Consider the following 26,867-nt stretch of genomic DNA (forward strand, 5'->3'; position numbering starts at 1 on the left):
GATGAATAGGAAATCTGTTTAAACTATGTGGTTTCATATCTGTTGTTTGCATTTCAGCTGTGCTTGGGGTGTTGGTGTGGTACCCAAGCAGCCACTAGCAGCCAAACCATGCAGGGTGGACGGCCTTGACCCATCTCCCTCTGCTTCAGAAGGCCAAGTGGTTCTCCCCAAGTTGTCCTTTCAAATGGCATGATGCAGTTTATCCCTTGCCCAAGTCACACATCAGTTGTTTACACAGCTGATTGTACTGCAGTGGTCGCCTGTGTGTAGGTTGCATCTTGTAGAGGAGCAGCTCCATGAGACTTGCTACTAGAAATGAGCTGATCATATTCACTGTCTGGAAAGATCAACCTTGTCAAGGCCCATGTTAAAAGAGATGAATACAATCATGCCTGAACACTGAAAGGTTCTTACAGAATGTTGATTTTATTGGTTTGTTGTTGTAATTTGCCTTGTCATATCTTAGAGTATGAGTACTTGGGAGAGATTTATTTTTTTATGTTGGTCTTTGTTTGGGGATTTTACACAGCGAATCCCATAGTGTGTCTCCAGTACTGTATCTACAGCAGTAGAAACAGCCTTGTGTATTGAGGTCTTTCGTCTCTCAGTTGTTGATATTGATTGTGCTGGTTTTCTAGGGGCTTTTTGGGTGTTTTTTTGTCCTGGTTTTCTGCTTCATTACAGGTAAATTTTTAATCAGCTGCTGTTAATTCAAAGTTCATTCTAGTTTAGCTATTGTAAATTTCTGCATAAAACCCTTTATAACTACTTAGTTTAAGTACTTATTCAATGCAGAAACTTGCTTTTTCAGTATGGTCAAACTTGACCTGTATAACTCTTTCATATTAAGCCATTTTACACAGAAGCAAATACTAGTTTGTAATCCCTTACAAAGGGATTACTTTGTGTTTGTGTCCATGTCCTAACTTTTTCTGTTTCTTTTTTTTCTCTCTTCTTTTATCTTAAAAGGTATTTCTCAAGAGTGACCGGGTTGCAAGAATGGTCCACAGTGGAGGATGTTCTGCAAGTGACTTTAGAGATGTTTTTAAGAAAAACATAGAAAAGAGAGTCCGAAGCTTGCCGGAAATTGATGGATTAAGCAAAGAGACAGTGTTAAGTTCTTGGCTAGCCAAATATGATGCCATATACAAGGGAGAAGAGGACTTTTGCAAACAGCCGAATAGAATGGCCTTAAGTGCTGTATCGGAGCTGATTCTGAGCAAGGAACAGCTTTATGAAATGTTTCAGCAGATTCTAGGGATCAAAAAATTGGAACACCAGTTGATTTATAATGCCTGCCAAGTAAGTATTGGTGTTACTCACTTCTGTTGTGTCCAGAATTCCTCCCCACTGCAAGCAGGTCAAGTGCTTCCTCCCTGTGTATAGAATCCTTCAGCTCAATCTCCACAGTCCAAGGAGATGAGACCTGCTCAGAAAGGAATGTTTGCATGATTTGGTCACTGCAGAGCACTTCAAAAAGGGTATGCCAGACTATATTCTATTTGTGCTACAGGGATCTCCTAAGACCTTTTATGGTGTCACTGTTTCAGTGATTTGGGTGATTCTGAGGAATGTGCTATGGTCTATATAGCTGCATACCCTCATATAAATTGCATATGCATGTACATACATTTCTGTGCATGTGTGTACATCTTTAAATGAGATTTGCTGCCACAAATAGATAGATGACAGGTGATTCAGGATGCTCTTGGCCATCCTGTATCTAGAAGGTTGGCATGTTAGAACTCAACATGCTTTATTTCAAACACTCTATGAAGGGAATTTGCACATTTTACTTTGTTGTTTTGTTGGATAAGTGAAGTTCTCTGTAAATTACTGAGGCCAAGACAATCTATTCAGCAGTCAGATTTATGTGTATAATCTTTCACTAATCAGTACTATAATTGGTATGTAAAAATATTTTATTAGCCAGTCTTCATAGTGATGCAAGTGTAAATTAGCAGTTAATCAAGGAGGAAAAACCTGAAGAGAAGGCAAGTCTCAGAACCAGCCAGAGTGGATGTAGCATTTAAGCTGAGCTCCCACAGCTTTCTACACTGTCTGTAAAATAGTTCATCAGACTCCATCTAAACTGTTTTTCATGTATTATACTGAAGGTTGGCTTGTAGTTATGGGCCATCTTAATATGGGAACAAATGAGGAATCTTTGGACATTTTTACCTGCTTCATTTATGGCATGAAATCCTGTAGCTGTTCTATGATTGAAACATCTGAGGTGTTTAATGCTTCTCAGGGTCACAGATCCAACTTTCATAATGAGAAATTGTTATATTCCATTCTGCATCAAATTATGAGCAGTGTTTTGAATGAAAAGACATAGAAAATATTCCTTCCTTTTTTCCTGTTTGCCCTCTCTTTTTCCTTTTGCCTCTTTATGCACATCCATGTAAATCATGAAGCTAGCCTCTGGGACATGCAGGTTGATAGCAAGATGAAGCAGCACTGGAATCTAGGTGCATAATCCTTCTTGTTTGTGGGGTTTTTTACATATAATAGTACACAGAGGCACAGGATAGTTCAGTTTGGATAAGACCTCAGGAGGTCATTCAGTTCAGCCTCCTGCTCAAAACAGGGTCAACTGTGAGGACAGGCAAGGTTGCTGAGTGTTTGCCAGTTAGATGTTAAAACTTCCAAAACTAGAGACAGACCGGGCAAGCTTTCTGGGCAGCCTGTTCCAATACCTGGAAACATGAAAAGTCTACTATCTTTTCACCAAAAGTAGTTAACCTGTTACTTATAGTAGAAACTCTGTATGGATTTCCCTCTTCTCTGGTGTCTAGTGATTGCTAAATTTTGCTTTATATGTCACTGTGAATGATCAAAATCTGCTCTTAGTCTTTAGTGGGCTAGAGGAACACAGACAAGTGTGACTGTAGAGCTTTGAACAATTAAACAAGAAAATTGTTCCCTTAGTCTAGAAGTGGTTCTAATTGAAGTCCACTGTGTTCTTGTATCTGTATATTTGAGGCCTTCTTTATTTTGGGTCTTAATAGTAGAAATGTTTATGGAGCAAAAGTAGTTGGCAAATATCAGCACTTTTCTGTCAGTTCTTGGTCCATAAACTATGGAGAAATTGATTTTTGTCTTCTAACATGGTAGAATTGTGAGCATGGAATGCTTTTGCTTTCTTATTTTTTAAGTTGCTATTTAAAGATAAAATAATCCTGTTGTAGGTAAGAAGAGAGAAAGACTGAGCACCCTGATGTGTGCAAAGATGACTCAGTAGGATTAAGAGAAGACACTTCTCTTGCTCTTTGTGCATTTGAGAACTGAAGGTTGTAAAATCTCCCATGCAGGTTTCCAAAGTACACAGTGTTTAACCCAGATTCATATAAGTATTGGAGGATGGAAAGAAAGGGAGATTTACTTCTTTGGGAGCAGATACATGAGCACCTATGTATTCCAAGCTGAAAAGAATGGAGAAGAAAAGGCTCAAAGCTATACCCTTATTGTTTGGGGTTCTAGTTTTCTGAGGATTCTAGTTTTCCAAGGCAAGGATGAGGTTACTTTGCAAAAGCAAAACCTTTTGTTATGTACTCCCAACAGAATTGCTACCAACCTCACTTTTCATATCCTGTTCCTGTGGTCCAGTCAAGGACATAGCAGACCAAAGGTGTGAGGAGAAGTCTGTTGCAAAGAAAAAGACAACAATCATACCTAGCCTTCCCAGGAAGTGCAGTGCAGACAACAACCAGTCTCTGATAATGTTATGCCTTTTCTCCTTTGGCAAAATCCCTTATATCTCATAGTTTTAATAAATATTTTAGTTTAGGCTGTATCTTACTCCTTTCTATTGACAGTGTATTTATTGAAGATGAGATGAAGTTAGAGTCAGATTTCAGTCAGCACCAGCAGTTTTCATTCTGCCCTAGAAGCCTCTATCTGTTTTTGTATGAAAATGCTCACTTTCATTTCCCTTTGCCACTGCTGTTTAGAATACTGGAGACTTGCAGATAATGATAATCAATAGTGTCTGGGAGCAGCAAGATAAGTCAAAGTCCAAACAGGTCTTAAAATTGTATTTTTGATAGAGGTTTTGATGAGTTTGGCTTCTAGCCTGTGCTTCTAGCAGAGAATCAGATATATGAAATTCTGTATATTTTGCAGCTCTGAGAAACAGCTGCCCTTAACAGCAAGTCTGTACAGTTATAATTTGTGCAGAAAATTCTTTTTCTTTACCTCTTTTTTTTGTTGTACCTTTGAGCCCTTTGGAAATAGGAAGCAGAAAAACGTCATACAATGTTGATGATAAGAGGAAATTATCCTGCACCTACAGGGCTGCTAAACAGACAAGAATGCTATGTATAAAGTAGGAGGTATTGTCTGCCAGCCTCCTCCTTGTGAATTCTCTGCCTTTATTGGATTTCAGCAGCTTCTGCTCCCCAGCCCGTTCTAAATGGAGTGTTCCCTTCAACTCTTAAACCATTAGCATCTTGCAGCAGTCCATCAGACAATTCTGCTAGGGTGTGGGTTCCTGTGGGTCCACACTGGTGCCAATCTCCATCCTTTGTGTGACAGCAGTGAGAAACAGTGTTTGTTCAACTGGAGACTGCCTTAATAAAAAATAAAATTAATAATAACGGACCAACTCCCTGACATTGTCAAGCACAGTCCACATAGCTGTGAGTATTTTAAGCATTTTTCTTTGAACAATTACTTTTTGTCATAATCTTTTAACATACACTAAATGCCTAAGCTTGTCCTTAGGTAGTGAACATTAGCAGGATGTTTGCATTAGGATGTTGAAGACTTCTCCAACCTTGTTTTCAGCTTCATAGTTTAGAGAAAGGCCAGCAACTGCTGCCAAGCACCCACATCTTTGTGATTAAAAGGTTCAATTTTGTAAGCGCTAAGAATTTCACCTGATTTTTATTTACATTGTGTTGCCTCGAGCTGTATTTTATGATAAAGAGATGATTGCCAGTTAGCTGGGACTTAATGAGCTCCTTGACTTGTGTTTGAGATGCCTAGCCACACTGTTGTTATAGTTTCTTTGATTTATAGAGATGAAACACAATATAGCCTTTTGTTTCTTTTTTTCCTTTTCTTTTTTAATTACTCACTGATGTAGAGGATAACTTGCAGAAAGTCAAACTGAAAGTCAAACTAACACCCATGTGTTGTCATACACTATTATTACACCACTTCATCAGTACTAGAATTTCTGTACCAGGTAAATCATAACTCCACACAGAGTTTATTTTATTTTGAAAGTACCTTTATAAGGTTGACTTTTTTGGCTGTTGTAAACTCCTTTCTTGGGTACCAGGAGGAGACAACAATGCTGATTTTCATATTGAAAGAAGTTTTGCAAGTTGCATTCTCTTTCCTGACAGGTAATAAATAATTTTGAGAATAATGTAACAGTTTTTAAGAAGAATTGCATTCTAAGTTTTCTGCTGTTGACTTTTTGGGAATCAATCACAAACTAATTCTTTTGGAAATAACTTTAGATGGTATTTTGCTTCAAGATACAATTTTCTGTTTAAAATATTTGTATTGTGTCTGGTTCACATCCTTTATTATCTTTAGCTTTTGCAAGATGTAACTCTTTGTATAAGTGTCTAATATTGAAAACAATTGATTATATTGTATCTTCCATAATAAATTTTTGTATTTTTAATTCTGAAAATAGTTTCTGTCCAGAATTTCTCCTGAACTGAAGTCTGCTTATGGTGCTCAGTACAACTGGAGTCTTTCACCCAGCATTTTGCTGAAGTCCAGTTAATGATGCGGGTTTGGAAATAAGTCAAATTAAGGGCAGTTTAATTTTTGGCAAGGCCTTCATGACTTTTGCATGTTTGTAGTTCTGATCCTTTCCTCTGTAAAATATTAAAAAGTAGTGCAGTTATTTCACAGATCACAGAATTTCCCATACTTCTGGGTATTCTCCTTAGAAATTTTCATGCCTTGTATAAGTTATAGGCACACATGCAAGTTTATGAAGCACAAATTTATACATAAATTTATACATAAAGTTTCAGTTTAATGTTGATAATCTTCTTCTTGAAGTAATTAAACAAGTATTAAGATTCCGTTTTAGTATATAGACCAAAACTTAAACAGATTCATTGACTTTTTAAGTTGAAATTAGAATATCTGAGTCTTTTTTAGTCACAAGACCAGGCTTCAGTTAAGCCAGTATATTTCTGATGGTCATTAGTGACTGTCATTACTTATTTCACAAAAAAATTATACCTTATACAGCAGAGTAACCTGTGAAAAATGTCAGCAAGCTCCATTACTGTATTTTAAAGGTAGCATCAGATGTTGGCTAAAACATCCACTGATGTCTTAGACATTTCTCGAGGCCCAAAATGTGCTTTGACCTGGCCCAAGATATTCCTATTGCCCTTTCAAAAAGTATCCCAAAGCCAACCAACCAAAAAAAAAAAAAACCCACCCAACCCTCATGCTGATCACCTGCTTTAAACAGATCTTCTACTTTCAGGCCTTACCTGTTAAGAATTTACTCCTGGGTAGCTGATGCACACCCTCAGCATGGGGCAGGTTTTTTGCTTGCTACATAAAAGGCAGTTTGGCAGAGACTGTGGAGTGGTTGGCAGGCAGGGCAGGAGTGAGGGGAGAAGCTGTTTGGGCTCTCAGTGGGCAGAAAAGACTGCAGTGGTATGGGATATCTCTGGGGAGAAGAAAAGTGATCATTTTGTGGGACTGTGGGAAGCTCTAGTTGTAGTTAGCATTTAGGCATTGACTGTACTTTGATATGATAAATATGAGTCTAGAAAGTGTCTGCACATCATCATGGTGCAATAACGATGTCTTTCATACAGAACAGGTCAGTCCTTTAAAATTGTCATATATGTCTGTCAACCTGAAAAGTGTTTAATGCCTTTGATAGCAGAAACATTCAAACTTGTTCACACATCTGCTTTTGTTTTCTAGTACCTGTAAATACCAGAATACATCTTCTTCCATGCTCTCCTCACACAAAATAGAAAAAAAAATTTCTGGTTGATTTTACCCTGTTCTTCAAGGGGAAAAAAGATCTGCCACTGTCTGTTATTGAGTGAGAGCAGAATAATTCATACCAAATATTTCAATTGAGAGATGGCTTGTCATTTCTCACAGGATTTTACATGTTGTCTTTTCTTCATGAGATGTCATTCTTCATTACATGCACATAGGAGTTTAATAGGAATTTATTTCAACAGGTATCTTTTTTTCAAATTTTGTTGTTATTGTTGAGGTGTTTCATTTGCCTTTTGCTTTAATATGAGAGGTCTGGAGAAGTCTTGCTCAAGAAAAAATTTCAGTGCTTTAGAAAACCTCAAATATTCCTCCAAAGATTAATTCTGTAATGAGATTATGAGAAATCCAGAGCTAAGATGAACAGTTTGTCAGGCCAGTTTGGATTTCGAGCTTAATAACATGAGTTCTGGTGAAACAGGAAGTCTTATAACCCCAAGTGCTCCAGTTCTGTTAACACACACTGAGGGTATTTAAATAGATTGGAGGGAGAGAATTTTAGCTCCTGTAAACAAATGCTTTTTCTATAATGGCAGACTTTGGGAAAAAAAGTCTCCAATTGCCCCAAAGGGTGTCGTTTTGTCATTTACTCTAATGACGGAAGAGTGATGGAAAGAATATTAAAACATCCTGTGAGAAGCAAGTTACTTTTTTACCATGTTTAAATATCTGACTCTGAACAAGGTTTAAAAGCCTTGAAAACTGCATAATGAAATACTTTGAAGTATTTTTGTTTGTAGTTGAAGGAATACTAAGAAAATACCAGGGAGAAATGGTGCATTGGCAACATTAGTGGATTTTCAGTACTCAATGTATTGCAGTGTCCTTATTCAGCTGTTGGATGAGGAAAATTGACTTTCACATCTACATTTAAAAGGAAGATGGTGGTCATCCAAAAACCATGAAAATATTCAAAGGTTTATTCAGTATAACTGTTAAGAAAAAGCTATGAATGATAGTTTTATGCATTTCACTGCTTTTTATGCAAAATTTACAGGTGGATTTTTCTACCACAGCGCTCTTTGGGCATATGTGGCTTCTGGTTTTGTGTTTTATTTTGCAGCTGTGTGAAGGAGTTGGACAGGGTACCATCTCTAGTAGCCTGAGAGATGGTCAGCACTCATAGACTAGTGCATTTACTTATGTTCTCTAAGTTAGCATCCTCCTAGGTCTGTTTTCCTGTATATCACCTTTCTTGTCACAAGTGGTAAGCCAGGCCAGACTGAGAATCAGCAGAGAGAAGCTGAGAACTGCCCATCTCCTCTGCTCTGTCTTAAGCCTTCTCTGAGGATGGAAATCATAGACGTTGGGATTTTGGCTGCAGATATTTCTTTCAAGCTGTTTTGTTGTCTAAGATTGTCTATGACATTCAGTGAGCACAGGAACAGCAGCAGAATGGCTGTTGTAGCACAAAGAAATAAGGCAGTTGGGTTTTTTGGGCTTTGATAAAGGAGATCCTTTTAAGCTGCTTCCAATTTTTTACCTTCTCTGTGTTTCTTCCCTTAAATACTCTTTTGGAGCTTTAATTAAGTAATTAATGGTGTTTTGACATTCTCTTGAGTTCTAGATCCAAGGGAGTTAAGCTGCCTGAGCACTCAAAGCCAAATATATCCAGCATTTAACTTGCACCTATGTTAAAATCTCCAGTGCATTCGACTCATCATGTTTAATGTTACCAGATGAGGATAAAGTTCCTCTACTTTGGTATTAGGCAATAGAAGGAAATCTTTTCTGCCAAAGGCTGTGGTATTATTAATTTATTTTTTTAAAACGAGGAACCCTGTGTCTTCAAGTAGATGAATACGAAACAAATAATTTATACATCCAGATTTCCAGACTGATAATTAAGTTTATTAATGTGTCTGATTACTAGCTTATATGTGCATTTGAATGAATGCCTGTAAGCAAGTTGAAAAAGTTAATGAACCTTAGCAAGAATTTGTCACCTGTTCTGCTTAAGACATGGTAGTATTCTATATTCCTTTGTTATCAACTCAAAGTAAGGCAGTTTTACTTAGAACAGTCTCTTGTTCCTCTGCAGTGTTTTTCATCCTGAAGTGTCTTCACCAGCCACTGTGAGTCTGCTCCTGTGTAAAAGCCACAGGAGGTAAATAACCCAATGTTCCCATCCCTCTAGATTACTGGTACTGAATGTCTTGTTCTGTAGCCTAGCTGCTTTTTTCCCCCATTTTTTAAATTTTTAAGGCAGAACTCTCTTATCACTTCCTTCTTGGGAGGAAGTGTCTTTGCAACTGGCTGCCAGGACAAGGTCTATATAGGCTCCTGCACCCCAGCCACTCCAGAGGCAAAGATGCAGGTAAATGTGGAAATGAGCCATCTCTAGATCTATCTGTCTGTGTATATGATAGATACACATTTTGGCCATAAACTAAAACACAAGAAGTTGCACCTCAACAGTAATCTCTCTGTTTATTTCTTTAGCCTCTAGGAAGGCATTTTTGTAGCTGTTCTAGAAATGAGAGAACTGTCCATTACATTTTTATCTGTCTCCTCTGCTGAGTCTGTCCTAATCTCTAGGATCTAATCTCTTGTTCTCTAAGCTTACAGGCTGTCCACCACAGAAACCCTCACCCTAGAAGAACATTGATTCTCAACAAAAAAGGAAGATGCTCCTTGGCCTTTCATTTATTCCCACATTTAATATTACAAGCCTCAGGAGATAGTTGTTCAGTCTAGTGTCAGTGCTGAGGCTGTCTGATTTGTGACTAGATGTTCATAATTTCAAGCTGCTGGCATGTTTCCGAGGAAGTGCCTGTTTCTCTCTTTCTGGGTCTTCTGTAGGTAGGTGGATTATCTTCATTTTAGTTTTCCATTACAGGCATGAAAAGTTCTCAAGCCAACTAAAATAACCCTTTTTTTGGTCACGATTAGTAGAGATGAGAAAAAATAATTGTAACCCTTTCTAAAAGTTTACAGTCTTCTGGCAAATGGTAAGAGGAGTGCAACAATAGGATTCATCTGCACTTTGTGTCCTCTATGGGAATCTGTTTTTTGAGATAACAGATAAATAAATTAACTTCCAGGCATTTTGGATATAAACAGGAAAACACTGAAATAAAATTGAGGCTGCATGTTTAGTAGAAATTTTGACTTCTAGCTGATTCTAAAGGATCCATTGTATGGTAAGCACTCTGGGGCTATGGCAGAAGAAATATCCCTTTGCAAATGAAGTAATGGAAGAGTCACTCCCTCTGTCACCTCTGAATAAACTGTTTTCCTAACATGCAGGGCCAAGCTCTAGGACTGCCTGTAAAAGAGGGAAAATAGTACTGAGCCATGCCTGAGAGAGCATCCAAAGGTACACACAATTTCTGGAGAAGCTTTGTTTTATTCCTAGGAGCACTATAAAATCATATTCCAATACATCAGACACAGTCTTCTGCTGGTTCTGTGTCTTCCTCAGGAGACTAGTGACAGCAGAATCTTGTGAAACACATGTCTCTCCTTAGGGAAACTTGTATGAACAGTTTTCCAGTTTTACCATACTGGAGCAACTATTTTGTTTTACAGATGGATAGCAGACTTTCTGTAACTGGTGTTTTCCCTCCTGTTTAATGTTAGCAGTTTCCTTCCATGTTTCCAGGAGGATGGAAGCTTGAAGCTTGTAACTTCTAGCGGCAGGAGAAGGGCTCCCTGTCTCTCTGCAGTTGTTCATCTAGAAAACTGGTTCAGGACCCTGGCTGCAGAGGTGGATGAGTGGGTTCTATCGTGGGAGGAATGCACGTTGGACACCTCAGGTCATGGGACTGAGACCAGCGAAAAGACAAAGTGAAAAATGTTGAGTTTGTTGACTCCATGCTGTCCAGGACAAAGACGCCCGTCTGCTGGCCAGACCTTTATTCTTTCTTCTAGCCTGGATCTATGATGCTACAGAGAGATTCTTGAGGCCCTTCTAGCAGTCCAGCTACTGCCCCTTGCTGCTTGTCTGTGTGAGCACCAGTGACATGATCTTGAGTTCAAAGGTGACTGACTGCAAGACTCTGATAATAAAGATGGCCCAGGGTGGCACATCCAACCTGACAAGAAAGCATAGACATGTTTGTGGATAGGATTGCTAAGCTAACATGGAGGATTTTAAACTAGATTGTTAGAATATAGGGAGCTATTCTCAGGGTTAAATGAGACAGTAATGCATGTGGTGTAGGTATATATGGTAGAAGGCTACAAGGGAGACAATGTTCTCTGTCAGAGAGTGTTCAGAAATGTGGCTACACTAATGCCTACACAATAGTGTTTGCACTATCTGGGCAACAAACAAGGCCTCCAGTTTCTGGGTCAATATTGGAAGGGAAAGCAATATTGGTGATGTCATGGTGGGGGTTGGATCAGTTACAGACAACCTGACCAAGAGCATAAGGCTGCTAACAATTAGAAGTCTCCTAATGGCAAGCATTGATCCTCATGGTTGATTTCAGACACTGCCACCAATTGCTGGGAGGTTAACATGGCATTGTGCAAGCAGTTGAGGAAGTTTCTAGACTGTGTTGGTGGCAGTTTCTGAACATAAATGCAAAAGAAGCAGTTGTATTAGTGCTCTATTTGACCTGCTGCTCACAAACAGGGAAGATTTGGGGATCGATGTGACCTTGGATAGCAGCTGGGCTGCAGAAATCACCAGTAGACAGTTCAGGAGTTGGAAGAGGGCTAAGAAGGTAAGCTGTGAACTTACTCCTTATTTAAAGGATTGGTATTCTAAGACCCCTACAAAACTGATGTGGGAAAAAGCAGAGCCCAGGAGGTCATTGATTTCTTAAGAAGCCATAGTAAAAGCTCGGGAGGAAACCATTCTGTTGTACAGAAAGTTTGAGAATTGTAGGCATTGCCTTAGTCCCTAGAAAGACTGTAGAGCACAACCTTTTGCAATCCTTTTTCATATGTGTAAAGGTAATCACTATTAGTTTACATGGGTACCAAGAGCACATCATGCCTGACCAATTTGACAGCTTGCGTTCATGCAATGACTGAGTATGTGAATACGGAGATCGGTTAATGGTGATGCACCTTGACTTCAGTAGGACTTTGGACATCATCTTCCAATCACATTTGTAAGTTAAAGCCTGATCTGGACAAGTTGACTACCAGGTCTTGAAAATTAGTGAGGTCACAATGCCAAAAGGGTGGTAGGCAGTGGTTTAAAAGCTGAGATGGTAGTTGGGAATGCAGCACTCCAGAGTTCAGTATCATTCAGTATTTTTATTGACAGCTTGGATGATGAAACAAAATCTACAAAACCATCCTGGAATATAGATTGAAGATCCATAAACTGTTTTCTTTTGGACCTCACTCCAAAGATTAGAACCTATGTAGATAGGGACGTCAAATTTTCATGGTGCAACACAAATCTGTAGATCAAGCTTACCTTCTTAACCTCTGGATTAAATATTTTTCAGTCCTTACTCAACTATTCAGGATTTTTATGTTTATGGATGGATATCTATACACCACTAATACCACTGACTTCCAGAAACAGGTGACAATACAGAACATTCTCCAGCTGATGCTGTAGAGTTGAATAGAAAGGAAGAAAGTGGGATTCCATTTCTGTTATCTTCTAGCTTCTGTTCATCATATTTACAAAAGGTTGTCAGCCTGGTTTCTGTCTAGTTAAGTTAGCCACATGTAATTAACTGGAAAATAAGTACTGGCATGAAATTCATAATGCTTTTGCTTAGTTAATGCAATGCTCATTAACATTTATTGCCCTAATTGCATATATTCACTTTGGTTTGAACACTCCAAAGATAATCTAATCAGTGACTAATAAGGCAAGAGAACAGTCTGCATGATATTTTTGGAGAGTAAGGAGGGTAAGCAAAAGGAGAGGGGATTTCCTTCTGAAGCAATCCTCAGGAAAATAGAAAACACTGTGGGCTCCGTTAGGACATAAATATGCATACACCAACAAGGTTTGCATGCTAATCTTTCAGTTGTCTTGGATATGGTAATCTGTGCAGGTGGTGGGAGAGGAGGAGGGTGAAAGACTTTTTTTTAAGTAGAATCCGGACATGAATCATAACTCATTTAAGGCCCTTCACTTCCTGCTTAGGGTGGGTGTGGGAGGGTATTCCCTAGGCAGAACCTGAAACCAGCTTGTATTGAAGGTGTCAGCCAGTATCTATTTCAGCAGGGTCTGGGGGAAGGTGAGAGAGAGAATAAGAACGCCCATTTCTTTGATCATCTTGCTCACCAGAGATTACCAGTGCAGTTGGGACTTCCACAGTATTTATGGTAGGCGTGTAGATAACTGTTTTAAAGTGCTTTAAATAACTCTGGAGGGTTCTTTATCTCTCCATTGATTACCTAAGTACCCTACATTTCTGACTTAAAAAATATATTTATGGTACAATAGGCTCTATGCATAGCTCTCAAGCTTTTTGCCCTGACTAGGTGTAGGAAGAACATCCATACAAATAACAAGACAAAGACTTGAGTAAAAAAAAAATAAGCTGTTAAGTTAATAAGTTAATAGTTGAGCTATTTTGTGTGTGGATATTCATAATTTTGTGGTGACAAAGTTGGAGTGGAAGGAATTTTTGTAATTAGCAGCAACTGAAGAGTTTGACCTTTACAGTGTAGAAGACTGTGATGACTGTGAATATGCAAATCAATATATCATAAGTGTAATTAATGAGTTCAAGCAATTAGTGTAAGTGATATCTTCTGTCACCTTTATCAGCCATACATATACAAATCAATATTGAAATCACATAAGCAGGTCCAGAACTTCATAAAAATATTTCAGAGAATGAAATCTCACCATCTGAGATGGTGCATTAATTTTTTTAGCTTTTTGGGAGTATTGAGCTGGTAAAAAAATTCTGAGTGCAGTCTTGTATCTCATGGACTTACTGAAGGTACTCAGGCATAGCTTTTAAAGACGTTCATTTCTTTGGATTTTAGTTTCTCAGCCAGCTGAAGCCAGTGTAGAGTATTTGACTGTTGACTGGCCTTGCTCTTTACCTTCATTATTACTTGTTGTTAATATTAACTACAGAGAAAGTCATATACTAATTGTTTTATCTGTTCATCTATGTCCCCTCCATCCTAATTTCAAATTTATATTATTTTAAAACTGCTTCTTGCCCTCCCCCTCCCAAAAAAAAAAAAAGAGAAAAAAATAGCAGTCAGTAAGACTTTGCATTAAAGCTAGTTTTAACAGAAGTTTGAGCTTTTTGCTGGCTCCGTGTTGCAGAAAGACTGAGTGATTAGCTTGGCCAGTGGTCTGAGGGGCAATCTTATGCTCTACTAGAGCAAAATCGATATAAAAAGCCTATGAGGCCTGATGGTGCATTGTGAAAAGTTGTTCAAACTCCTCATACAGGCTTTGGACCTGCTAGCTTTTATGTCTACTTGCTGCCGACAAATTTGAAGTAGAAATTATTTCAGTGGTTCCCGGGTTTGTCCTTTGGTATAGAATTAGCTGAAAACATCTATATTTCTATTCCACAAGAGAAATATTTTCAAAACCAGGAGCATTTTTCCCCTTTCATTTTAACGGTTAGCAGATTTTCTCCCTCTAACATCCTTTCACTTTGATTTTGTGTTGCACATGTTCTAAAACACATTTCTGAGTTTATTTGCCAAAATTAGCATTTTTGTTGGATTTAGTGTGTGTTGGCTGGGAGAAGGAGTGAGTTAGGAGGAGTAAGATTTAGGAACTGAGTTTTTAAAGTTTGTCTTTTGCAGAGTCCTGTGGGAAATCCACAGGATTTCACCATCACACAGGCTGGCTCATCCGTCAGCATAGCCATTTGTGATACATGGTAGGGATTTTACAGGGTACAGAGAACATGGGAGAGTTTTTAAATACCATTTTATTGATTTTTTTTTAATGAATCTGAATTAATCCTCTGTATAATCTATACTCAAGGAACAGGAAAGGTCTTAAAACTGATGCTAAACGGCATAACCTCCTTTGAAATACAGGGGTTTTCTTTCCTTTTAGAGCTGTGTCTTTCTTGCTGTGAAACAGGAGGCAGAAGGTTTATGAAGAGGTCCAGAGCAGTAATTCAGAAAGATCCAGACATCCTGCCCTTTAATTAAATCTTTTCCCTCCTATAGGAAGTGGAAGCAATTTACTTCCATCACAATCTTGTCCTTCAGCAGTTAAGTCCTGTTGAATTCGTGTCCAAAAGTGATTGCAGTCACAGATTGGAGTTGGGCGCTGTGTTTTTGGCCTGACTTGGAATTTGTTGATCCTTCTACTTTTACATATTTAGCTGCTAATCTTGATTCACAACGGGGAATCTCTGCAGGCTGTTTGTGTTCAGTGCACACTGGCTCCTTAACACTGCACACACCTTTAATCTCTTCCCAGTCTGCTCCTTTGGAGCAGCTCTGCCTGTGTAAAGATAAAAACAAACAAATCCTGCAGGTCTGAGACATGCCAGGTCTGTCTGAAGCAAAACTCCCATTTTTAGAGTCAGAGATAAGATCGACAAGGACAATGGTCTGAAAACTGTATTTGTATCTGGTACACCCACTAAATGCTTGCTGCTTACTTGACTGACAACCAAAATTGAGCACTGGGACTTCCCTAGCCTCTTCCAGCCTTGCTGCTAGATGCCATTAGTTGCTTCCAGAAATCCATTTTTTTCATTATCATATTGTCTCAAAACTTCCATTTGGTGTATATCGACAGTTTTTGCCTTGGATGTCTGGCAGTAGTCAGAGATGGACCCTGCAGGTTACCTCACATGAGCATCTGCAAGCAAACTCTTGTTTCAGCAGAGTCCAGACTTACTTATGTGCAGCAGAAAGTGGCTATAAAGGGAAAACAACTGTTGCTGTCATGCAGAGTGAAAAGACTTTGGATTCCACGTTGCAGAAAGAAGAGAAAGTCCTAAGATATGGGTACCGTCAGTTTAGTCATGAAATGCAGAGTAATTAATATGACTATGGGCGTGTGTATTTAATTTCATATTGATGGTACTGTGAATTAGAAAGGTGCAGGGAAGCTGATTGATCATTGATGAAATAATCACTTGGAGGAATTATCAGTTACTTTGAGCACTTGTGAGTGTAAAGAACTATAACTTGCAGCAGATCTGTACTCATCTACACACAAACTGGTCTCCTTTCTTGGTAATGGAGTACCTGATTTAATGCATATGTAAAGGAATGGAGGTGAATGCTAGCGGCTTTAGTGCAGTACCTCTTGGCAGCATTAGTACCTTTTTTACCTTAAGTTGCTCTTTCACATTAACCAGATTCTTCTCCAGTGTACCATTTTTCTTTTGCACCAAAATACATTACGGCATTGTAAGTAATTCGAAAACAAAAAAAATGTTTAAATATGAATCACAGCGTATGCAGTCTTTTCCAACCTTTTAAAATATAGAAACATTCATTTATTCAGATGTATTTCTGTTCTGTGCTCTTTGGGCACACAAATTAAACACCAGTTTGTCAAGCAAGATACATGCTGCTGATCCGAATAGGGATTTTTAACTCTGGTAAGTTTACAGTCTTTCTTAAATGAGCTGATAATCTGAGGAGCATAGATTTCATGTATATTCAAGACAGAGAACAGCACAACCTGAAGATGAGTCTGAATGCAGACTGATTTAGCCTCTGGTAGTGGCTGCTTGTAGCCTGACTGCTGCATTTTTCAAAGGTTCATGAGTTGGCCAGTCAAGCTGATTTTCATCGATGGGGTCCTGCTAAACTTCAGATCCTTACTTCAAAGCAAGATGGTGCTAGAGCTCTTTGACAAGATGGTCACCACTTTTCATATTAAGGATAAAGTGTATTGTCTACCCTGGTCTCTTCAGAAGCATTGGAGTGTTTTGGTTGAAATTGTTCAAGCAGAAATTTTTAGCAGAAAACTTCAATCTGTCTTTCAGAAGTCAACATTTATACAAGCAGCTGAAATCCTCTTAATAAGAATTGTTGGGCAACTTGCATATTGAGGATGGTCCCACTCCATCTCTAAAGGTGGTTGCCCTTTTCGGAGCGAGAAAAAATAAAGGCAATTTCAGGCATTAATGAGTAAAAACATTTTTGAATGAGTAGCTTGATGTCTAATAGTGATAGGTTTATTTTAGAAAAATGTTTTTATGTAACACCATTAGGGGAAGAAGATGATGACCTGACTGCTAAATTTTTTTAAAAGTAAAAAGTAACTTCTTTTTTGCCCAAGTGTAATCTATGGATTTTTCTGGAGAAGCTTTACAAATCCAAATAATTGTCTTTGCAGATAGAAAGGGCACCAGTGACACAGCTGTCTTATTTGTACTTTTGATCAGTTGGGATTTTCCTACTGAACTAACTAGCCCTCAAAAGAGGAGTCAGTGTCTCCACATAGGTTTTACAAGTTTGGGGGGCCATATGTGTGGCATTTACGGGAAACAATGGTTTGTTTGGTCAGGACTTCCAATGTATTTTATGCTGAAAACAGGTCTCTGGAATCTGTAGATTCTTCTGTAGTGAAGTCCTCTGCTGCTAAAATGCAAACTAATTGGTTATGTGAGGTTTAAGCGATGTGAGAAGCATCTCTAGTGTCAGTGCAGTAAGTAAATACCTGTGGTGTATAAATACTGTTGCAGCAAGCTGAAATGTTTTTATTACATACATTAACTAAGCCATTAAAATGTGTAAGTATTTTGGGAAGAAGACTAAAGTTTTAAAATAAGTAAAGTAGGAGAATCACATTTTTAAGTGCTCGAGTACAAACATATAATGGAAAACAATGCAGAGTTAAGGAAAAAAATGCTAAGATCTGCAAAACTGGGTTACACCTTCATTAACTTAAATAATCATGGTTTATTGTAAATGGAAAAATAAATATCAGTCTTTAAATAAAAGCTTTCACCTCTTCAAACAAGTTAATAATGGAGACAGTGATTTAAGGTGTGCCTTAACACAAGGGAAGGTTTTAGTTTGTTCTGTTCTCTCACACCCTCCTTTTTGCTGAAATCAAAATTCAGTCATTGAAATTACCTTCAAACAGATATTTTTCAAGCAATTGCCTGTCATGAGATATGTTATTAAAATAATGTTGACCTTCTCTTAGCCCAAGAAGGAAAATGAAATGGTTTTTCATATTAGACAGACTTTCATACTGAGTAAACAAAAATAATTGCAAAAGTATGCAGTTATAATACAGAGAAAAATAGAAGTTAGAAATATTCTTGGTGACAAGTTCAATAGGCAGTCTTTTAACTCTGGTAAGAAATGGAAGAATGCAAATTGTAATTGTACTGTAATTGTATTCTGAAAATCTAAATAGGAATTTATTTGAAATACTGTAATTGTATTCTGAAAATCTAAAAAATTTGCTTTCATCAGGAACGCTCTTGACATTATGCTCACAGTCAAGTTAGGAGAAGATTTACAGACACACTTAGCAGGAGAACTTCTCCAGTCTGGAACATGATCCATCTTCTACTCTCTAGTTTAAACTTAAGCCTCTTCTGGGGATGCTATCAGGTTTTGTTCTCTTGCTTTCTGGTAGTCTGGATCAGTTCCTGCAAGGATCTTGTAAGATGGCAAATTGCACAGGTGACAGATTGCATGTTCTGTTATCACTTCTGTACTAGCAGTGAAAACTTTTCATCCTGTTGCTAAATGTGGCTAGATTTGCACTAAAAGTAATGCTGTAATTGACCTGTAAGCACGGGGTAGTGTATTTTTAATTGTTGAGGGGTTCTGGAGGTTTTGCTTTTGTTTTGTTTTGTGTTTTGTTTTCTTAATCAGAATGCCTAGTTTTTTGTGGTTGCCTTTGTTCAATAAGAAGCATTGGATTTAGCTGAGGAGCATTGTAAAGGGGACGGTGTTATGCATTTGGCCTGGTGCACTGACTAGCACTCTTCCTGAAAAACCACTCACTGTAATGCAATTAATCATTTGCCAAATTAATTGTACATTCATTAGCTGAAGATGTCATTTAATTAGAGAACCAATTTTTGCCCGTCTACACCTCTAATCAATTTAAATGTATTTTTTTTAGTGAAGAGCAATTCAAGTATCCTTAAACCTTAGTTGTATACTAAATGCACTAGGGTTGTATCAGCATGTCACATCATAGCCCTAGGGACAGAGAGAGCCCTCCATGGGAACTTTGGCTCTGTTTGGCACTTATTTAGGTAAGATGGCAAGATGTGCCTTATCTTTTCCAGAGGCATCACTCTTTCTTCCTCTTAACCAGCTGTGCAGGTCCATGAGTTGAGTTGAAGCTCCACTTCACCTACACTGCCCCACACTGCCCTTAACAAGTAAACATGTGAAAAATGTGTTGAGGAGTCTTTTCTGTTGAGACCCAGCTGTTCTGTTGAGGTGAAGAAATGTGTCTTTCCCCTTTATCTCCCTTATGGAAGTCAGGCATTTATTACTGACTGTTCTCTAGGTACGAAAATATTGGGTGTTCAAATTAATGTGAGGACTTGGGCAACGTTGAAGGAACAGAGCTATGTGAACGAAATAATACAATTCTTAGAAGACATAGCCACACAGCTTGCTTTCCCTGTGCCTATATATGCCTATACAGGAACTCATGGCACCAAAGAGTAGATTTCCTTGCAAACATATTCCATGCCAGTCTGTCATTCCAGTTTTCTGCTTCATGGAGAAATGTTTTTAGCTGGTATTTTTGTAAAGAGAGAATACTCCTTCTGTATAATCTAGGTATTAAAAATGCAAGGGAGCACTGGCTACCCTTCAGATAACCTGACTGCCATGAGTAACTCCTGGCCATTATATTTCTTTCATCTTGGTAAGCCTTAAACCTGTGTATTTGCCTAGTTTCACTGATTTTAAGATGAAAATTTATTTTTCTTTTGTTGGTTTGGTTTGGTTTAGTATTTCAGCTACAGTACTTGCTATAAATTTAAAATATAGTGCATTTCTCACGGTTAGATTTATTTTTGTTCTCTATCCAAGCTGGATAATGGAGATGAGCAAGCAGCCCAGATCAGACGTGAGCTAGATGGACGGCTGCAATTGGCAGAACAAATGGCAAGGGTAAGTGGTTGCTTTCTTGTATGAAAACCATATCTCCATATGAGATTGAGTGGGATGATCCGTGGAGTGTGTTTTCTGTTTCTCATTCTACAATTAAGCAGAAGATCATTTGAAAACAGTCTGGCAGATGCATTTCTTTCTGCTTTGGAACATCTGTGTCAACAGGGGTAGGGAGAAAGCAAAATTTGATTTTGGAAAGTCATAGTCTGTGTGATCCTACGTTTCTCTCATCAGTAAATCCAGTTTTCCTCAATTTTTACACGGGGGTGCAGAAAGTATCCTAGTGGGAGGAAAGATCCTCTAACACAATAACACAGAATGTCTTCTCTGTCTTCTGTGTTGGCATATTATTATTACAGTGAACCTCACAGGATAAGGTACAATTTACAGCTTGAAACAAACCCTCTAAAGGGTTGAGTTTTTGCTAGAAAACCCTGAACCTTGCCATGTGTTTTCAGTCTCTAACTATAAATGACATTTTTTTCTTTTTTCCATTTTCAATCTGTAACATACTGGCTCTGTAATGAGCCTGACCACTGGACTTGCTGCAGGTGTTTTGGATGACAGTCAGCTTGCTTGGTCTTTGTTACTGAAACAAAATTAACTGTAAAGCTTTTAATGCAAAACTCATTGTTTTATGTTTTATAACAGATAATGGTAAAAATTGTCTGGTTTAGAAGCAAGGTGCCTGTCTTGGCAGGCAATATGTGGGGAGCAGTGTTTGTTTCTCATTTATATGTAAAACCTACATTGTAGAACAATTTAAATTTTTGTTTAATCTTGAATTACATTCTCCCAAGCTGCCCAATATTCAATATTTAGAGAAACTGTGCATTAAATTGTCTCTGTGTGTGTTCATATATGCATTACATATGTTCACTCTTTGTTCTAAACACAATATTGAAACACTAGTATCTAACTTCTACAGAGAAAAAAAAGAGTTTTAAGTTCTCTCTAATGTTTGAGAGATTATTTAAAATAATCCTGTGTGTAATAATTCAACATTAGTTTCAAATTTAATGACCTGTTATTAAAAATAGAGTTACATGATGATAGGAATTTCTTGTCATGGTTGCAGTTCATCAGCTTTATATTAGAAGCATGAATGTGATTGACTTATTTTTGGTAGCATAGGAAATGGATGAGGTAACAATTATTAGTGGACAGGTCATTTTGTGTCAATTGCTATGCTTAAAACACCTGTATTAGAAATACTTAATGTGTAGTTGTTCAACCTGGGTTTATAGTTAAATGATTGGGGGGGAGGGGAAGGAACACAGTTCTGTTGTACAAATGCTCCTTACTTTATTTCTTCTTTTCAAAATTGTCTGTATTTATGGGACAGGATTAGCCTTCCCATCACTGTTTTGAAGACGTACAAATAGATAAACACTGAATTAAGACGTTCATTTTATGTATTTTCTCTTGACTGAAAGCAAATCAGTAAATTAACATGGTGTATAATGCATGAAGAATTTTTTTTTCCCTAACTTTTTAAATACATTTTCCAAGGAAAGAAAATTTCCAAAATTTGTAACAAGGGAAATGGAGAACATGTACATAGAAGAGTTGCGGTCTTCGGTGAATTTGCTGATGGCAAATTTGGAAAGTCTGCCAGTGTCTAAAGGTGGGCCAGAATTTAAACTGCAGAAGTTAAAACGATCACAGAACTCTGCATTCTTGGACATAGGAGATGAAAATGAAGTTCAGCTGTCAAAGTCTGATGTGGTCCTCTCCTTCACATTAGAGGTAATCACAAATTTCACAGAAAACTTTTTGATGGTTTAAATTGCTATAATATCTGTCTTGATCCTTTTATGTTATTAGTCCTTTCTTGGTAATTTTAAAATTTTATGTTAAAAAAATAAATTATGCTTTGTCTCTTTGGTAATTAGGATTTAGAATACAGCTGTGTGGTGCATTTCCTCTTCAGTAGTATGATGCATTTTCCTCTTACAGCAGCAACTGCCCACACAGTAGTGTGGGTAGTTGAATCTCCCACACAAATGTTACTTTCAATGAATTTCAGTACATTAAATAGCTAAATATACCTTTAAACATAATATTGAACAAGTGTTGTTATCAGGAACTCATTCATAGAATTTTATAAACAAGTAGCGTTTTCTCACTGGAAGCATTTAGAGAATAAGCACAAAAATTTTGTTTACTGGTGCTCATAACAGGATTTTATACATTTCTGCATTTTCTTTAACAAACTATCTTATGTTTTCTGAGATTATGAAGGAAATCTGGTCTGTAGGGATGCAGTCTTAATCTTAACCCAAGTCTTAATCTATTATTCTTATTATTTTTATTCAAGAAAAAAACACAAATACATTTAGTTTTTCAAACATATCTGATGACATAATAGAATCATAGAATGGTTTGGTTTGAAAGGAACCTTAAAAATCATCTATATCCAACCCCCCTGCCATGGGCAGGGACACCTTCCACTAGACCAGGTTCTTCAAATGGCCTTGAACATTTCCAGCATCGTAGTTCTGGTCCAATTCTACAAATGTGCATACCAGGAAATGCTGATCTCCCTTTCAATAATAAGAGAATCAAAACATTACCAGAGTGTTCGTGGTGTATTTGTTGGTCAGAATGTGCCACACGTGTACCATGCACTTGAAGTGACTTTAGTTTGTTTAAGATAGCAGATGTTACAGAATAAAAATTTCTATTGTTATATAGTTTAATACAAATAAAAAAATATTTGTCTTTTAAACAATGTTTTTTCTTAAGTGAAACATCTGTTTTTTCATATGTTGTTTTATTCATATGTTGTTGAAAATTCAGATCTTTCCTGTGTCATTGTTAAACACATAGAATTAAAAAAGGGTCAAAAATGTACAGATGAAAAAGTTTGAATTCTTTGTATAACAGATAAATTGCTTATCCCACTGTGTACAGTTTTAATATTACAAGATAAAAATGTAAAAGCCCACGATCAGCTTTCAGAGTGCTAAGACCAAGCATGGAATACCAAGCCTGGAATGGTCCATAAATAACAATAACAAAGAATAGCTCTGAAGCACCCAAAAAGTGCCTGAAAAAGTTTGGCAGTAATGTTTTCTGTTTTCAAGAAAGCTTGCTTGGTGAAGAAAAGGCTTCTCTGTGCCTCTAGAGAGAACTATTATGTACTAAAAATGATGTGATATTTAGGAAAAAAGCACAATAGAATTTTGAAACAATCATGAAATGAAAAATGACAGGAGATACAATTTGTGGTATATTTGGAACAGCTCTGCTTTATTTACAGCCCTTCACCTGTTGCATCAGAAATGTAGAATATTAGGTCTGGTGAACTTCAGGGTTTTTTTTCTGTTTCTCCATCACTGATAAAGAAATCACAGAGATCTTCTGCAAGATTAGTAATCTACAGTTCATCCTGTGCAAGGCGAAGAATTAAGATGTTACTCTACAGGTAACAGGTGTTACTAGGGCAAAATTTCATTCTAAACATGGCATTAACCATGTAAGTTGACTCTCTTGCCCAACAAATATGTGCATGTTTTACTCTTGGGAAGCTAAATGGCAGAAGCTCTTAGGGCAAAAGGAAACAATTTAAATTAATTGAGACTGAAACATGGAAGATGTGCTCTTTTTCTATGCAAGTGGTCAAATAAGAAAAGCTGATTGCATTTCCTTGGAGACAGAATACTTTTTTTGTAAATGTGAGATCATATGTGCACAGCTTCACACTTCTTGAATAACACAGAAACATATGTCACATCTTGTGTGGTGGCTCAACTAAATAGTAGGGTAACCAGCAAAATCCCCACTGAGGGCTGCTGCATGCATACATGAATGAACAGGAAATTACAGCGTGTCTGAGCATTAGGAAGAGTGGAAGAGCACAATGAACATTTCCATGTGAGGGGGGAAAGTGGCTGGGGTTCTTGTTGTTATTAAGAAGAGCAAAATATTCTAGTAACATTCGTAATGTACTGGTGGGAACCTTGCTGATCCCTGAGCATCACTGCAAGCAACAGTGACTGCTTTTACAAGTTGGATGTTTCCTCAAATAGCCTGTTTGCAGAAATTTGTAAAATAAATAAATAAAATATCATAGTAGTAGAAGGAGACTCATTTATATTCCTCAGCTTTTAGTTTCAGAAATAGACAAGCATTTAGGAAGCTGTTTATCAGCTAATGAGCTGGTAAATCACCTAGTGACAGTTTCATTGAAAGGACAGAAATGCAGCTTTTTTCCATTGGTGGAATCCAGAATTGTTACCAGAGAAAAATGTTTTGTGCAGTTAAGTTGAAAACCCAGGAAAAAAAGTATCAACATAAAATAAATAAACATGGAGTCTGCATTCAACAGGGACATGCATTTGGTATGTGAAAAGACCATAGGTAGTATTACCTAGAAGTCTCTAGTGCAGTGTCTCAGTGATTGTTGATTTCTTTGCTAACTACTTGAATTCCTGGACAACAAGTGATGGAAAAGAGGGATGACTATGTCATTCTCCCTATATTGCTGTTATTATTTATCGAGTACAATAGTCAGTTTTGATAATTTATGAGTAATATAAAAATGTTCCAAATGATCAATGTCTGTCATCTAACTAAATATTTCCAAGCTAGCAATTTTACAAGACATTTAACTATTACTAGGGTTCTGGGAGTCTTAAAGTACAAAAGATTTTACAACTGGGGTGAAGTCTGACTTAACTTGTATTGGAACAAAGTGGCAAATATGAAAGAGTTTAATAGCAAAGTATTTTAGCAATTGCTTGTTGACCTAAGAAACCAATTGCCTCTAATGAGACCAAAAGTAATCATTACTTCTGGCACCTTTAAGACAATTAAACAAATGTTGACTCACATGTAAGGTTCAATCGAGGAAAGCTTCTCTTGCTGATAGAGTACATTTTTCCCCAGTTTCTTTGCATAGGCTCAAATGAGGCTGGCAATAAAAGCAACTTTTCCAAAGCAAGCAGGGGAACCTGACTGTCTTCTCAAGTCTTCTCTGAATTAGAAACATATGAAGTGCAAAAATTCCAATAATTTCACACTGTGACAAACTCTAAGATATATAAGTGGCAGATAGCATTTAAAGTAGGGCTGCATTTGGCTTTTCTGAGCTATAACTGAGTAGTCTAGGGGAGGTGAAAACCTATGGGATCTGCCAAGCTCAAAATTTCCATAGTGAGGAAAACTCTCAAGGCACAGCTGGTAGAGGTGGCTTTTTTCCTTTCTCTTCTCCCTCTCCCCCATATGCATGCTCAGCCTGACTGTAAGTACTGCACTGGGAGAAGGAAAAGACATACGTAGCAGGAAAAGAATTACAGGAGTTCATAGCAATGTTCTGACCTGCCTCACACTCAGCACAATGCCAAATCACTTCGGAGATTCAAGGGTTGCAACCTCTAGTGACACAGCACCATGATTTACCTTTCAAGATGTGATCAGTGTACTTGTTTACAGTCTGACTTAGTAACCTATTCATTCTATAAATATTCACTTAGATGACTGATTAAGATACATTTCCTCATGTCTTAAGATTTAGAATTATATTCAGGCATTAGTTTCAAATTCCACTATTGGCATTTAAACTGTGATTGGAGTGAGATTTTTGTCACTGTCCAAGTAGATACAGAGCAAAAATTTCCATTCCTACTATATGTTGTTCAAAGTGGAAAAAAAGAGACAAAAACAAAACTCTTATCTGTCCATGAAGATTTGAGTGAGTGGTGGATTTTGGGGATTTTTTAAAAAAAATTTATTTCTCTTTTTGATCTGCATGGAGCTAAATACTGCAATAGCTGTGCTATGCAATTTTAAATGAAGGATAAACTATTTGCTTTCTTTTCCTCAGATTGTTATAATGGAGGTACAAGGTTTAAAGTCAGTTGCTCCCAATCGGATTGTCTACTGTACCATGGAAGTGGAAGGGGGTGAAAAGCTTCAGACGGACCAAGCAGAAGCTTCCAGGCCACAGTAAGCCACTCTGCTCTTGCTGCATCCAGTGTCTCTTTCCTTCATATCATGGGAGGACCTATATGACTACCGTTACAGTTTTTTCAATTAACTTAGCACTATGTTCTGTAAAATGTTTCCCTGGGTAGTTGTCTTAAATTTTTTTCTGAAAAATCAAAATACAAATAATAGTTAGCAGTGAAGTAAGTACAAAGTGTGAATGCTGTCGAAATTAATGGCATTGAATGTATGTGTGAGGAAGAGAACTAGAGACTGCATCCTCCAAAACCACAAACCTCTTGATAGATGTTAGCCCAAGGTGATTTTATATATTCTAGGTTAATGTGCAGGTGGCCTTGAGGAGTGTAACTTGTACAATTGGTGGGAAATCAATACTCAGTAATCAATCTTTACAAAGCTTGCTCACCTGCTGAGCCTATTTCATTTTAAATTATAGGATTCACTTCATTCAATTAATTTTTGATGGAGGCAGTCGACAAACTGGCTTGGAGGGGGATAACATCATGGCATCTGTAGTTGAACTGGCTGGAGTGGCTGAGAGGAGGAAATTAAATTGGTTGATTTGTTTGACCTACACACTGTCTTCAGACACTTTTCACTCTGTTAAAATGTCATTTGGAATCTTTTGGAGATAACTTTCCAGACAACGTGTTGGGGTTTTATTGGCACCGTAGTGTGCCTTGTGAAAGATAATTTTAAAATTGCAGTTGTTACAATATCTGATAAAACATCATCGATGGAATTTTGATGGTAGTTTCCATTCTGTTTGGACCACAAAGACCTTTGTTAGGCAAAATTATAAGCACAGTTTTATCTGTCTCTTCTGAGGCTGGGAGGAGAAAGAGATCTAATTTGGTGGACTTTCTCCTAGCTGCAGCAAATTTCCTTGGCAAGTAAGCCAGCAGCCTACTTCAGTAACATATTCA

The 26,867-nt window shown here is 37.6% G+C and overlaps 1 protein-coding gene across 1 annotated transcript in view; it reads left to right on the top strand.

Annotated features, from left to right (window-relative positions):
• Positions 1 to 969: 969 nt before the first annotated feature.
• The window catches only part of LOC103811590 (calcium-dependent secretion activator 2-like), a gene marked incomplete at both ends in the record, with an annotated part of 41,391 nt that continues 15,493 nt past the window's right edge, over positions 970 to 26,867 (top strand). Inside the window, 4 exons of the mRNA XM_009084576.1 lie at positions 970 to 1,302; positions 19,909 to 19,989; positions 21,502 to 21,738; positions 25,820 to 25,941. Coding sequence (XP_009082824.1) covers positions 970 to 1,302; positions 19,909 to 19,989; positions 21,502 to 21,738; positions 25,820 to 25,941 — 773 coding nt within the window. The remainder of the gene's footprint in view (positions 1,303 to 19,908; positions 19,990 to 21,501; positions 21,739 to 25,819; positions 25,942 to 26,867) is intronic.

This window comes from Acanthisitta chloris, unplaced genomic scaffold (genome assembly GCF_000695815.1).
Source record: "Acanthisitta chloris isolate BGI_N310 unplaced genomic scaffold, ASM69581v1 scaffold32021, whole genome shotgun sequence".
Lineage (NCBI taxonomy): Eukaryota > Metazoa > Chordata > Aves > Passeriformes > Acanthisittidae > Acanthisitta > Acanthisitta chloris.